Source organism: Euwallacea fornicatus, unplaced genomic scaffold, assembly GCF_040115645.1.
Source record: "Euwallacea fornicatus isolate EFF26 unplaced genomic scaffold, ASM4011564v1 scaffold_96, whole genome shotgun sequence".
NCBI classification, from domain to species: domain Eukaryota; kingdom Metazoa; phylum Arthropoda; class Insecta; order Coleoptera; family Curculionidae; genus Euwallacea; species Euwallacea fornicatus.
Genome location: NW_027096064.1, coordinates 135,239 through 148,936, shown reverse-complemented (window position 1 = coordinate 148,936; position 13,698 = coordinate 135,239). Strand labels below are relative to the sequence as shown.

General features: G+C 33.5%; 1 protein-coding gene across 1 annotated transcript; it reads left to right on the top strand.

Annotated features, from left to right (window-relative positions):
- Positions 1-8,074: 8,074 nt before the first annotated feature.
- Positions 8,075-10,654, top strand: LOC136350068 (uncharacterized; the record flags this gene model as incomplete). Its single annotated transcript, XM_066301592.1, has 3 exons — positions 8,075-9,698; positions 10,008-10,346; positions 10,419-10,654. Coding segments are annotated over exons 1-3 (2,094 nt in total), but the record flags the coding sequence as incomplete, so codon positions are not given.
- Positions 10,655-13,698: the final 3,044 nt, after the last annotated feature.

Sequence of the window (13,698 nt, the reverse complement as noted above, 5' to 3'; positions counted from 1 at the left end):
TTTTTAATGTAAATCCTAGGGAAACAAGAAACTGTTTATTCAAAGACGTTAACCCTCTTGTGTATCGTTTCGTACTATCGGGGGTTTGCTGCTTACAAGGTGTATTAAACCTTCTGACAAAATCTAAATTAGGTGTTCTATTATATAGAATTACCATCGTGAGTCCAAGCGTTTAAGATGAAGTCTTAATGTCACGGATTCACCTCGAAAATTAATCAAATCGCCCTCTTGATCAACTAGTTTCACTGTTATTTTATCTACAACGTTAACGATTACGGGAAAATAAATGACATTCTGAGGGGTTTCGATTATTTTAAAACCGGGTGGTACACTAGGAAAAAACTGATGTATTACATGAACTGGCGTACCATTTAGAAAAGACCCTTCAGCTATACTGCAATCGATATTTATAGCATTCACCTTAAAGATATCTGCGGGGTGATCAGACACTGTCAAAGTATTAGCCGGTATGTCCTGGTACTCAAACCCCAAAAGTTTTGCTATAGTTCCTTCTTCAAATTTAACATCTACAGATGAAATAAGATGTGTTCTAAGAGTGTTATTGTTTGCAGTTAACTCAAATGTCTTTTTGTCTCCAATGTCCTTTTTTATATAATTAGCTATATCTTCTATCTCGTAGCAACCTGGTGGTATTGTGATATATTCTTTATCAATAATAAACAAATTAGATCCGGACTCAATATTTGGAATTGAATTGAAAGTTTCAAAGTTGACTAGACCGATTACGTATTCGAAATTGTCGTCTAGATGTATAGGAGGGTTAAATTCCGCAGTGAGAGTTGCAGAATTACCGGTAAGAACAAAACTATAAGACATGATTCGTCAATATTAAAATTATAAATAAATCTCTTGAGTTCTATACACACTATTATAAAGGAATTCTAAACAGAGCTGACCACAATTCATTTGCTCATCAGCTTGATACCTCGTATAATTATACTTTATATCGTTCTTGAGTCCATCACTCTTGAAATACTTAACCAACTCCTTTGGAGGTTTTAAGTTCCCATAACTATCGAAGTATGTAATACTTTTCCCTTTTTTAGCATAACAAATCCAATGAGTTCCTTTGTTGAATGAATCATCCAGGTTTACTATACCACGCTCGTTCTTTTTAATTTTCTGTGGTAATTTATTTCTCATGAAAATATCTCGAAAATGTGGAATTTGTAATTTTTTTACGTATTTTAATAACTGAAAATTTGTTAGTGATTTTCGAGGTATTCCACTTAACAGTTTTTTGAATATGGTTTTAAGTAAAGTCCACATCCTGATTTGTATGGTTTCAGGTATAATCCGCTCCCTTCTTTACCAAGTGCTATAGCTTCCATTGTCTCGTTGTGTCTTTTCGCTTCTTCCAATTTTTGAGAAGCTGCTTTCGCATCGTTTACCGCTTTTGCAATACCAGCAGCTCCACCTCCTAATGCACCTAATGCCGATAAACCAGCAAACAGAGGTATCAGAGGCAAAAATCCACCTGATTTAGGAATAGGAATAATTCTCCTTTTGGGGGGTGAAACTTTGCCACTCTTTTTTGCAAGTGCTAGGGCATACTTGGCACTAGATTTTAAGTTTTTAAACTTTTGTCCGATGAGACCCTTTTTCACGTTTAAAATTGCTCTGTTTAGAGTTATCTTTCTACCTTTCAAACCTCGACCTGTTTTCCTTTTTCGCAGCCCCATTCCTAACTTTGTTTTCACATTCATAGCTCCGCTAATACCCAACGCTGCAATTTTTTCACCGATTCCCGAATCACTTGCCTTGAACCGTGCTAGTGCTTTTGATGCTAAGATTTTATCCGCTTCGTGTCTACTTTGTAAATCTTTTCTCTCGGCGTATGCTATGTCGTGCTCTTTACAAGCTTCATCTAAAGGATTTACACCCGTATCACCTCTTGTCAGTCTTTCCTTCAACTTGGTGCCAGGACCGCAGAAATTGAACCCGGGAATATGCAATTCAACGGGTAATTTGTTTATCAAAGTATTGACAATACCAGTTCCTCTTTTTTTGCTAGTTTTTGAACGAATGATGTGATGACTGTGGAAGTCGATCATTATATAACACTATCCCGCAACTGATAGACATTCACTTTTTATGTGCTTTAAGTACCAAAAAGATGCGTCTTGAAAAACAGTTACATTCGATAACCATTAAAGATTACGAATTTACAAAAAACACTTTCAGGAAACATGGTGACTTATTTCAGGGAAGTAGTAAAAGGGGTTTAGTTATTGGCCCATCAGGATGTGGAAAAACTAATGTGATGATATCTTTAATTGAAGATCGCAATGGATTGCGTTTTAAAAATTTGTATATTTATTCCAAGTCGTTGTATCAGCCAAAATATGAATATTTGAGAACACTTATGCAACCTCTTAAACAAATCGGTTTCTACGAGTCAGATAGTGCCGAAAATATTATCGATCCAAGAGAAATTGAATCTAATTCATTGATTATTTTCGATGATATCGTTTGTTGTGATCAGAATATTGTTAAGGATTATTTTTGCTTTGGACGGCATAAAAACACTGATTGTTTTTATTTGTGTCAAACATATTCTTCTATACCTAAACAATTAATACGAGACAATGCGAACCTACTTATCATATTTCAACAAGATGTCACAAATTTGAAACATATTTATCAAGATCATATTAATGTCGATATGTCATTTAATCAGTTTAAAGACTTGTGTTCGCTCTGTTGGAAAGAACTGTACGAATTTTTAGTAGTGGATAAAGATTCAAATTTAAAGTGCGGTAGATACCGAAAGGGATTTGATACATTTATTTACCTATAAAAGGAACGGTTTTCAAAGTAACTTCACTTTACCTCCTCCTCCTCCTCCTCCAACATGGATGACGAACGTTTAAAAAGAGAGCTGGTTAAATCGAGAAAAGCAGTGAGAGAAAAATATCAGAGTCTAAAAAATGCAGAATTTGAGACGCAAGCTAGACTAGAGCAAACCTACAAACCACTAACACAACCTTTAGAACAATTAATTTCAGCTGTTCATGGTAAGAGTGAACCACTGGATATAATAACCGAAGGAAAAAAGGAAGAAGAAAGATCTTTTAATATCGAAAATGCAGCATCTGCAACTTCAACCCCAAGGAAAGAAAAAAAATTGAAAACTGGGAAAACTCCACTTTTACCTTTAAAGATGCCCTCCTTCTTTGATGAAAGCTTAACGTCAAAAAGTCAATTTCCTTCTTTTTTACGTTCAGTGGAGATTGGTGAAACTACACCATTTCAAGAAGAGTCTAACGAGAAATCATTGAATTTATCGGATATTTTAGAACAATCAAAGCTGTCAATACAACCAATAGTTAGTACTCCTGCTTACGAAGAGTGGCTAGAAACCTACCACGAACTACCAAGAACTTATATTGACGATAATATAAAAGACAAAAAACATACTTTCGATCATCAATTTGGTATAATTCACGACATTGAAACAGACAAGTTATTTTTAGGCTTAACTCAAAAACCTGTCGAACTTATCGGCAAAGATGTAAAAGTTGCAGGAATAACATATCCTGGAACAGTCGGATTATATGAACTATTGTTTAAAATAAATCCGCTCGGCTACAAAAAGGAGGATTTGGATAATTATATGGATATATTGAAAAGGACTAACGCTTATAGAAGGAATCATGATCCCAATGATCAAGTTCAAGGTACTAAATCAACCAAATACATTACAATAATAGCACCATACTTGCAGGAAAAAGGTATCACGAAAACTAGAAGTATACAATCTTCCCAAACGAGTTTCAGTAGACCTACCCTTCCGCTCGTTAGGCCCCGAAATAAAAAGGGATCGGGATTAATTTTAAAAAATCACAAATCACAAACGGATTATGTATATTGGAATGATTTGAATGAACTCGTTGACAGGCTTCGTTTACTTATGGCTTCTACGACAGCAGGTCATACAGGTCATAATAACGAAATCATTTCTATTATAGAAGAACTTAAGGAAGCAGATGTTATTGTATAAACAAGTACCTTTTTTTATTTGCATTTTATTTTCAAGATGACTGTCGATAAGTTTGGTCGACACATTTCAAAAAAAACAGTCGCCGAACATTTCGAAAAACACTTTGTTAAAAGTAACAAGTCTATTAACAAATTGGACATTGGTTTTAATATGAAAAAAATTGAAGAAAAGATGATAAACAAAATACTTTTACTAAAAAATGAGTTAAATGATACAATAAAAAATATGGATGATAAAAATCAACAGCTCACGGAAAAAATAACCATATCCACAAAGGAACTTGCAGAACTAAAAGATAAGGTGAACGAAGTGGATGGATTTTTGAACAAAGTCGATGAAGTGTCAAGATTTAACACTTTCGCGTTACGTAACAGGCTTCTGCAACTTGAAGCTGTTGTTTCCGAAATAAAAAGTGCTATTAAAAAGCGATAAGTTAGTGTTAGCTTAGTTATGGTACTCACATCAAAGGAAACTGTGGCTCACGAGTTACATAAACCTGCTAGGAAAAATTATAAAAGGCGAAGGGTAATTATTAAAGGGTTGCACGACTTGTGGCAAGCGGATCTCGTGGAAATGCAGCCGTATGTCAAATCAAATAGCGGATTTCGCTATATCCTGGTAGTTATAAACGCCTTTTCAAAATATGTTTGGGTAATGCCTTTAAAAAGTAAAAAAAGTAAAGATGTTACGTTAGCATTTGCAGCAATTCTAAGAAGATCCAAAAATCCTCCGAAAAATTTGCATACAGATCTTGGTACCGAATTCTACAACAGGGATTTCACCGAACTTGTGAAAAAATATGAAATTAATCATTACAGTACATTTTCTAACTTAAAAGCAAGCATCGTTGAAAGAGTAAATCGTACATTGAAGAATATGATATGGCGACAATTCACAATTCAAGGAAATTATAAATGGCTTGATATTTTAGAAAAAATTGTACAAAAATATAATAATACTGTTCACCGAACTACTGGCTACAAGCCTAACAGTGTCGATAATAAGAATGCCGAGGAAATTTTATCAAATTCCTACTCTCATCTAAAAACGGTGGATCCCAAAAAGCCAAAACTGAAAGTGCACGATTTTGTGAGGATTTCCAAACAGAGAGAAGCTTTCGATAAAGGTTACACTCCGAATTGGTCGACTGAAATATTCCAAATAGAAAAGATCCAGTTGACTAATCCCACCACGTACTTATTGAAAGATTACAACAATGAATACGTTCAGGGAGGATTCTATGAAGAGGAACTGCAGAAAGTTAAATATCCTGACGTTTACTTGGTTGAAAAGATTTTAAAACAAAAAGGAGATAAGGTTTATGTTAAATGGCTCGGTTTTAGTAACTCAAATAATTCTTGGATTTTGAAAAAGGATATTCTGTAACATTTTTTTTATTTACTAGAATTTTTAACCTCCGATAACATTAAATCTTTCGTTATAAATTTTCGTTCTATGTATATTTGAAAATATATGGACCATTTTTTCTTCACACAACTGAATTCTTCTTTGAAAATGGATTCTGTTAATATGCACAGCTAGATAATCACTTTTTCTAGCCTCCCTGTAAGCAAAACTCCATACAACCAGTTTGAAGACTTTGTTCTTCTCGCAAAAAGACACTTTTTTCATTGTGTTATGATAAAAAGAAAATTACGGGGTTAATAACCTTATACGAATTTGTCTGTAGACAAGTTGGAACAAGTTGAAACAGTGGGAATGGGGGACACTTAACGACATAAACTGAAATAATTTCATAAGCGTTCAATAGTTAAAGAGAAGAACATGTGCGTCTTAAATATTAACGTAGTGTTATAGTGACAAAATGATTTCTCATAAAAGTGATGATGATTACGACTGTGCAACTTCTTCATCCCCGATTCGTTACGATCGTCAACTCGAAGAATGTATACAAAAGTTTGAAGATGCCGCTAGAAAAGAATCCTTCCATCTACTAAATGCATCATATTATACGGATTCATATCGAATCGAATGTGGTTTAAGTCCGGCGCGAACATTCAGTTCGGTTATTACATTATCTGAAACGACAAAAATTGGTAAAATATCATTCAGTGAATTTGAATGGATCACATTTTTAAATGTTCTGCACGAAAAGATGTGTGATTTTTTCAATGACCCTACGGTTTCGGGTGACGTGGTAACCTTTCCATGTGGTGATTTTATCGAAGTGAATCAAATGATTGGATTTACCAATACTGATGGTGATTTTGGAAAAGTATTGAAAATATCTAAATATTGTGTAAGTTTCTATTTAACAGAAAAAGATGTACATCAAATTTTTCACATTGATTTTCACCTTATTCGCCAACGGTTGGTCATATTGAATGATCTGCATTTTTGTACTTTTTATTACAATATAATAAATGTACTTAAACCTTGGTGCATCGCAAACAATGTTAATAGAAAACCACTATTAGAATTGTATAACTTAATTTGCGATAAATGTATGGGAAATATGCTACTAAGTAGTGCCCTTAAGGAATACCTATATTATTATTATGACAAAGTTGTGCAGGATTTAAATAGAGAATAAAATTTTTGTAGAAAATATAAAGCTTTTTTACTATATATCGTTTGCCCCTCCCCAATATGCTCTCATATTTAAATATTAACAATTTTCTAACTACCTCAGTATATTTATGTTACACGACTAAGATGAACACAACACAAAACTTGGTTGACTTTTTAATTGGAAGCAAAGATATTAAACAATTGAAAAGTGAAGAATTAAAATGTCTTCCGCTCGAGTATTTTTTGAAACAAGTAGACTGCATAGATCTTCTAAATATTTGGAGTAAGTTACCCTATGAATATACTAGCAATTATGAGCTACAAATAAGGCTGCCATGTTTCGTTCACTACAATCGACCTGAAGTTCACGTTCATATAGATGGTCCACCGTCATCGCAAAAGATGTGTCCATATTGTTTGCAGACTTTACGTTGTTACGTTTAAGTTTCGATTAGCGGGGATATTAAAATTAACTATAAAAATTAATATTTCCAGTTCAAAATGATTCAATAGAATGTAAGATTTATATTTCCTTTCATTAAAGACTAATTGACGTAATCCCATGAAAATTATTTATATTTGTAACATAAAATATACCAATACTTTCTATTTAAAGGAAGACAGCATCTGCAAAGAGGTGTAAATAAAAATACAATCCGAGAATGATGCAATTAGTCCATATACAGGAGTCAGTACTTCTATCCGGGGAATGATTTAATAGAATGTAAGTTCTATATTTCCTAGCATTAAAGACTAATTTACATAATCCCATGAAAATGATTTATATTTGCAACATGAAACCACTTTATTTTTCCCGATGAAATATATCAATACTTTTAATTTAAAGGAAGATTGCATCCGCAGAGGTATAAATAATTCCATCTGGGAATATCGCAAAGTAGATTATTGCAGATAGTCAAACTTAAAGGTTCATAGTGTTTGAATTTACAGTGGTTAATGTGAGTGGAAGTAAAGGAGATTGTTGCAGACAGTCAAACTTGAAAGTTTTTACGGTGTTTGATTTTGCAGTGTTTAACGTAAGTGAAAGTTTTTTTAACTGTAAATGACTAAAGTCTTTAAATTTTAAAACAGAATGGATTTGGAAAAACTAAACCAAGTGTGTCTTGTAAAGAATGATAAAGCACTGGTTAAACTACAAGATTTAACAATTAATGAAAAATATTTGATCTATAAAGCTACACTTTCGAATACCAAATACGGTAAAAACATTTTATTACACTTGGAAACCACTGTGGTATTCCTCCCTCGAAGAGTGACTGAGACGTTTGAACCGCAGCTGCATAACTTTGTCGAAGGAAAATACGCCCTTGTCTTTAGGGGAACAAAAGACATAGGACATCCGAATCCGCTGATTTTATTCGAAATCTGTTTGGCTTGAAGAATTAGTAGCAGCAGCAGCAGCAGCAGCAACAGAAAGGGTATTGTATCATGGATCCGGATAACTTGTTGAAAAAATCCTTAGATGTTATTACAGGTTTTAAAAAAATTAGACACCAAATTAATAAATTATGTAAGAGAAACCTAACTGTTTGGTTGAACCGAGTGCAAAAATTGATTATCCTTTGTAATAATTTAATCGGTAAAGGTGGTTTACCATATCGTATGCACCGCAAATTGCAGACAAATTTACATCAATTAAATGTAATTAAAAAACTACTTCGACTAAAACTAGAAAATATAGAGGGATTAAATCGAGAAACAAGTAATGTTGAAAGTAGGATTTCGTGGGAAAACGTGGTTTCATGTTTCAATCAAAATGTAACATCGAATGTTATTATTAATTTGACGCATAAGGATATAAATCAATTCTTAAACGATTCTTCTCTTTTATTTGAAACGAAGATAAAAGAGTTTTTAAAACAAAATCCAGTTATTAAGGTAGCTTCCACATTTTGTGGGGAGTTTATTAAAAAATCTGGGGATAAGGAAATAATTAACATTTTCTATTTTAATACAAACTATGCAATCATTGATGTGGGAACGAATTTACTTGGCTGGTTTCGCGAAAATATCCAAGATCAAGTATTAAACCAACTGTCAGAATTTCAGGAACGTGATTCAGGCTTTGCTTTACAAAAAATCGATTATTTAGAAATTAATATTAATAAATTTGAAATGGGTAGCGGTTCAACTTTTATCAAATTACCTAAAGAAATTTCAAAGAAACGGGCTTGCATTAATATTCAAAATGACGATCAAGCCTGTTTCTATTGGTCGATTGTTAGTGCTATTTATCCTGTTATAAATAACAATAATCGTATTACTTCATATCCACATTACAGCACTGTTTTAAATACCACAAATTTAGAAATGCCTATGCCTTTAAACAAAATATATAAATTTGAAAAATTAAACGATATATCGGTAAATGTTTACGCTTTAAAAATGTCAACGGTACCGACAACATTCTATGCAGTAGTTCCAGTCAGATTAACACCTCAAAAACTAAACAAACATATTAATTTGCTTTTAATTCAGAACAAATATTATCCTAAATTAAATGACTATAATCCGGTTCCCACAGATGCAGTAGTAGAAGAAGAAGATACCAATATTATCTATCACTATTGCTGGATTAAAGATTTATCACGATTATTATCCAGTCAGTTAAACAAACATAAACAACGTAAATTTATTTGTGATAGATGTTTAAATTATTTTTCCAACCATCAAAAATTATTAACACATGAAGTATTGTGCACTAAGTTGAATGACTGTCATATTTCGTTTCCCAAATACGACTTTATAGAGTTTAAAAATCATGTTTATCAACAAAAAGCCCCATTTGTTATTTATGCTGATTTCGAAAGTCAATTGGAAAACGTTTCTTTCTCGAATGATTTAGGTAAATATCAAAGACACATTCCTTTTAGTGTAGGATATTTCATCAAATGTGCATATAATGACTCTTTATCTCAGTTCAAAATGTTTCGAGGTACTAACTGTGTTGAATGGTTTGTTAATGAAATGATTGAACTGTCGAAATTTATTTATAATGAAACAAAGAAAAACACTCCAATGAACATCCAACTTGATTTATCAATGGCTAAAAGGTGTCACATTTGTGAAAAACCGTTTTCCCCTAAAGATGAAATTATTCGAGATCATGATCATTTCACGGGTATTTTCAGAGGATTTGCTCATTCAGTATGCAATTTAAATTTTCGTAAGCAGTTTGTGGTGCCGATAATTTTCCAGAATCTTTCCGGATACGATTCTCATTTTTTAATCAAACTTTTATGTAAAAAAAGATGTTTAAGTGTACTACCTATTAACAAAGAAAAATATATTTCATTCACCCATCATGTAACAGAAAATGACATTAAATTTCGCTATATTGATTCGTATAGATTTTTGGGGGCTTCTCTCGATGAACTTGCAAAATCGATGCAACCCGAAAATTTAAAACTTTTAAAAAGTCAATTTTTAGATGTGACGGAAGAAAAATTTAAACTCTTAACGTGTAAAGGTGTGTTTTGCTATGATTATATTGATAGTATTGATAAACTTGATGAAAAAACTTTACCATCCAAGGAATATTTCTATAATAAACTAGAAGATTCGCATATTGACGACGAAAAATATAGTCATGCATCGAAGGTATGGGATTCTTTTAATATTCAGACTTTGGGAGAATATTCAGATTTGTATTTAAAAACTGATGTTATACTTTTAGCTGATATTTTTGAACATTTCAGATTAAATTGTATTTCAACTCATAATCTCGATCCTTCATGGTATTTTACCATGCCCGGATATACTTGGGACTGTATGTTAAAGTACACTAAATGCAAGTTGGAGTTATTACACGATATCGATCAAATAATGTTTATTGAAAAAGGTATTCGTGGTGGCGTTTCTGTGTATAGCAGTAGATATTCAGAAGCAAACAACAAGTACATGTTTGACTATGATCCTGTAAAACCGTCTAAATACCTTCTTTACCTAGATGTGAACAATTTGTACGGAAAGGCAATGTGTGAACCTTTACCTTACGGAGGCTTCGAATGGATAGAAGATACCAATTTTGACGTATTAACTATTCCTGACGATTCCCCCGTAGGGTATATTTTGCAGGTAGATTTACAGTACCCAAATAAGTTACATGACACGCATAAGGACTTTCCTTTCGCACCTGAACATCTTAAACCGCCACAATCGAAATTACCCAAATTAATGACCACTCTGTTTCATAAACAAAATTATATTGTTCATTATAGGAATTTAAAGCAAATGTTAAAACATGGATTAGTTCCGACAAAAATTCACAAAATTTTAAAGTTTAACCAGTCACCATGGTTAAAATCTTATATTGAATTAAATAACGGGTTTCGAACACAAGCTCAATCAACTTTTGAAAAAAATTTATTCAAGCTGTTTAATAACGCGGTGTTTGGGAAAACGATGGAAAATATTCGAAAGCACCGCGTAGTTAAAATTGTTAAATCTTGGGAAGGACGTTATGGTGCAAAAAATTTTATTTCTAGTCCTAGGTTTCATAGCAGATTAATTCTAGATGAAAACCTTGTTATTATTGAACTGAAAAAGTCTTCAATCTGTTTCAATAAACCACTGTACATAGGCATGGCAATTTTAGACTTGTCTAAAATATACATGTACGATTTTCATTATGAGTACATGCTACCGAAAATGGGAGTTGATCGGTGCAAGCTCATGTACATGGACACCGACAGTTTTATTTACGAACTCTGTTGTAATGACGTTTATGAAGAAATCATAAAGAGAGATCTAACGAAATTTGATACTTCCGATTATCCTACCAACAATCCATACAATATCCCTCCGACAAATAAAAAAGTCTTAGGACTAATGAAGGATGAAGCTAATGGAAAAATTATTTCTCATTTTGTTGGACTCAGGTCAAAAATGTACAGTTTTAAAATTCAAGATGGAAAGGTTACCAAAAAAGCGAAAGGAGTGAAACATACTATTGTCCGTAACAAATTAACTTTTAACGATTACGTCGAATGCTTAAAAAATTTTAAAATCACTTCGGTAACCCAACGGTCTATTCGTTCCTATAATCATGAAATTTATAGCGTTGAACAAAATAAAATTGCTTTAAATCCTTATAATGACAAACGACAAATTTTATCAAACAGCTTTGATACTCTACCTTACGGACACTATAGCCTCAGTAACATACGTCACGGACAGCCTTAGTTTAAAGTTCACTTATATATATTGCAAAATTTCTAGATTATATTAATGTTATGTTTGTATTATGTGCTAATAAAAATTAAGAGAGCATTTTTTCGTTTACTTACCTTGAGCACCCACGCCACGCTCCAGTCACTCTACAGAAGTTCCCCAAGTACGGACCTGTCTCAAGGCGCTCAACCCGGACCTGTACCGACACGCCCACTCCACAGGGAGAGATGGTAACGTAACTTCCTTGACGTAACGACATACCTTTTGCCATAAGACTCCATGTTAATTTTGTCGTAACGACAAACACAGTTTCCGCAATTCACCACCTAATCACCTAATAACACAAATAACGTTCACGGTGCGAAAACTCTAAAAACAACCAACAGTTTTCGCAATGTACCTTTAAAGAATGAAATAACGGAACGACAAAAATAACGTTACACGAGAGAGATGGAGATACGCTTAACGTCAACTTTAACGTAACGACAAAGTTTTTCCCATAAGACTCCATGTTAATTTTGTCGTAACGACAAATACAGTTTTCGTAATGCACCACTAAATCAATAAATCACTAAAATAACGTTAACGGTGCGAAAACTCTATAAAAACAACCAATAGTTTTCGCAGTGCACCTTTCAAGAAATAAATAAAGGAACGTTACAGGAGAGAGATGGAGATACGTTTAACGTCAACTTTAGCGTAACGACAAAGTTTTTCCCATAAGACTCCATGTTAATTTTGTCGTAACGACAAATACAGTTTTCGCAATACACCGCTAAATCAATAAACTACTAAAATAACGTTAACAGCGCGAAAACTCCCCCATTTTCCCCATACGTTAATTTAACGGAACGACAAATATAACGTTAACGGAGCAAAAATAACGTTAGCGGATGTGCGAAAACGGCACATTTGATCTGTAACCCCCCTAGCTCAACTACTGAGCCGAGCACTCAAGGAAAAACGCGCTCATTACTACTCTAGACATGACAAGATTATTCTCCTACATGATAATGCTCGTCCGCATGTTGCGGCACCGGTTAAAACCTATTTGGAAACACTTAATTGGGAAGTCCTACCCCACCCGCCATATTCACCAGACCTTGCCCCATCCGACTACCACTTGTTTCGATCAATGGCACACGGTCTGTCTGCGCAGCGCTTTACATCATATGAAGATACCAAAAATTGGGTCGATTCATAGATAGCTTCAAAAGATGAAGAGTTTTTTCGCCGTGGTATCCGAATGCTGCCAGAAAGATGGGAAAAAGTAGTGGCCGTTGATGGGCAATACTTTGAATAAAACGTAATATCCCGTTCTTTCACAATTAATTCCAATTTTTTTATAGAAAACGGCGGAAACTTATTTGTACCCCTAATATTTTTCTAGGAAATTCAACAAGATGCAGTGATGATGTGTTGTGAATCTTAAAGGCCTCGTAGAGCTGATTAATTTGACACATTGTTTAAGGAATTTGGTACTAATTGTCCGTAATTATCGAGTATCAGAGTTTGAAAAGCCCCAAAAGTTGTGTGTTCGAGTACACAAAGTACTATTTTTCTTGGAAATTCAACAAGATGCAAAGATGATGTGTTGTGAATCTTAAAGGCCTCGTAGAGCTGATTAATTTGACACTTTGTTTAAGGAATTTGGTCCTCATTTTCCGTAGTTATCGAGTTTCAGTATTTGAAAAGCCCCAAAAGTTTTGTGTTCGAGTACACAAAGTACTATTTTTCTAGGAAATTCAACAAGATGCAAAGATGATGTGTTGTGAATCTTAAAGGCATCGTAGAGCTGATTAATTTGACACTTTGTGTAAGGAATTTGGTCCTCATTTTCCGAAGTTATCGAGTTTCAGAATTTGAAAAGTCACAAAAGTTGTGTGTTCGAGTACACAAAGTACTATTTTTGTAGGAAATTCAACAAGATGCAGTGATGATGTGTTGCG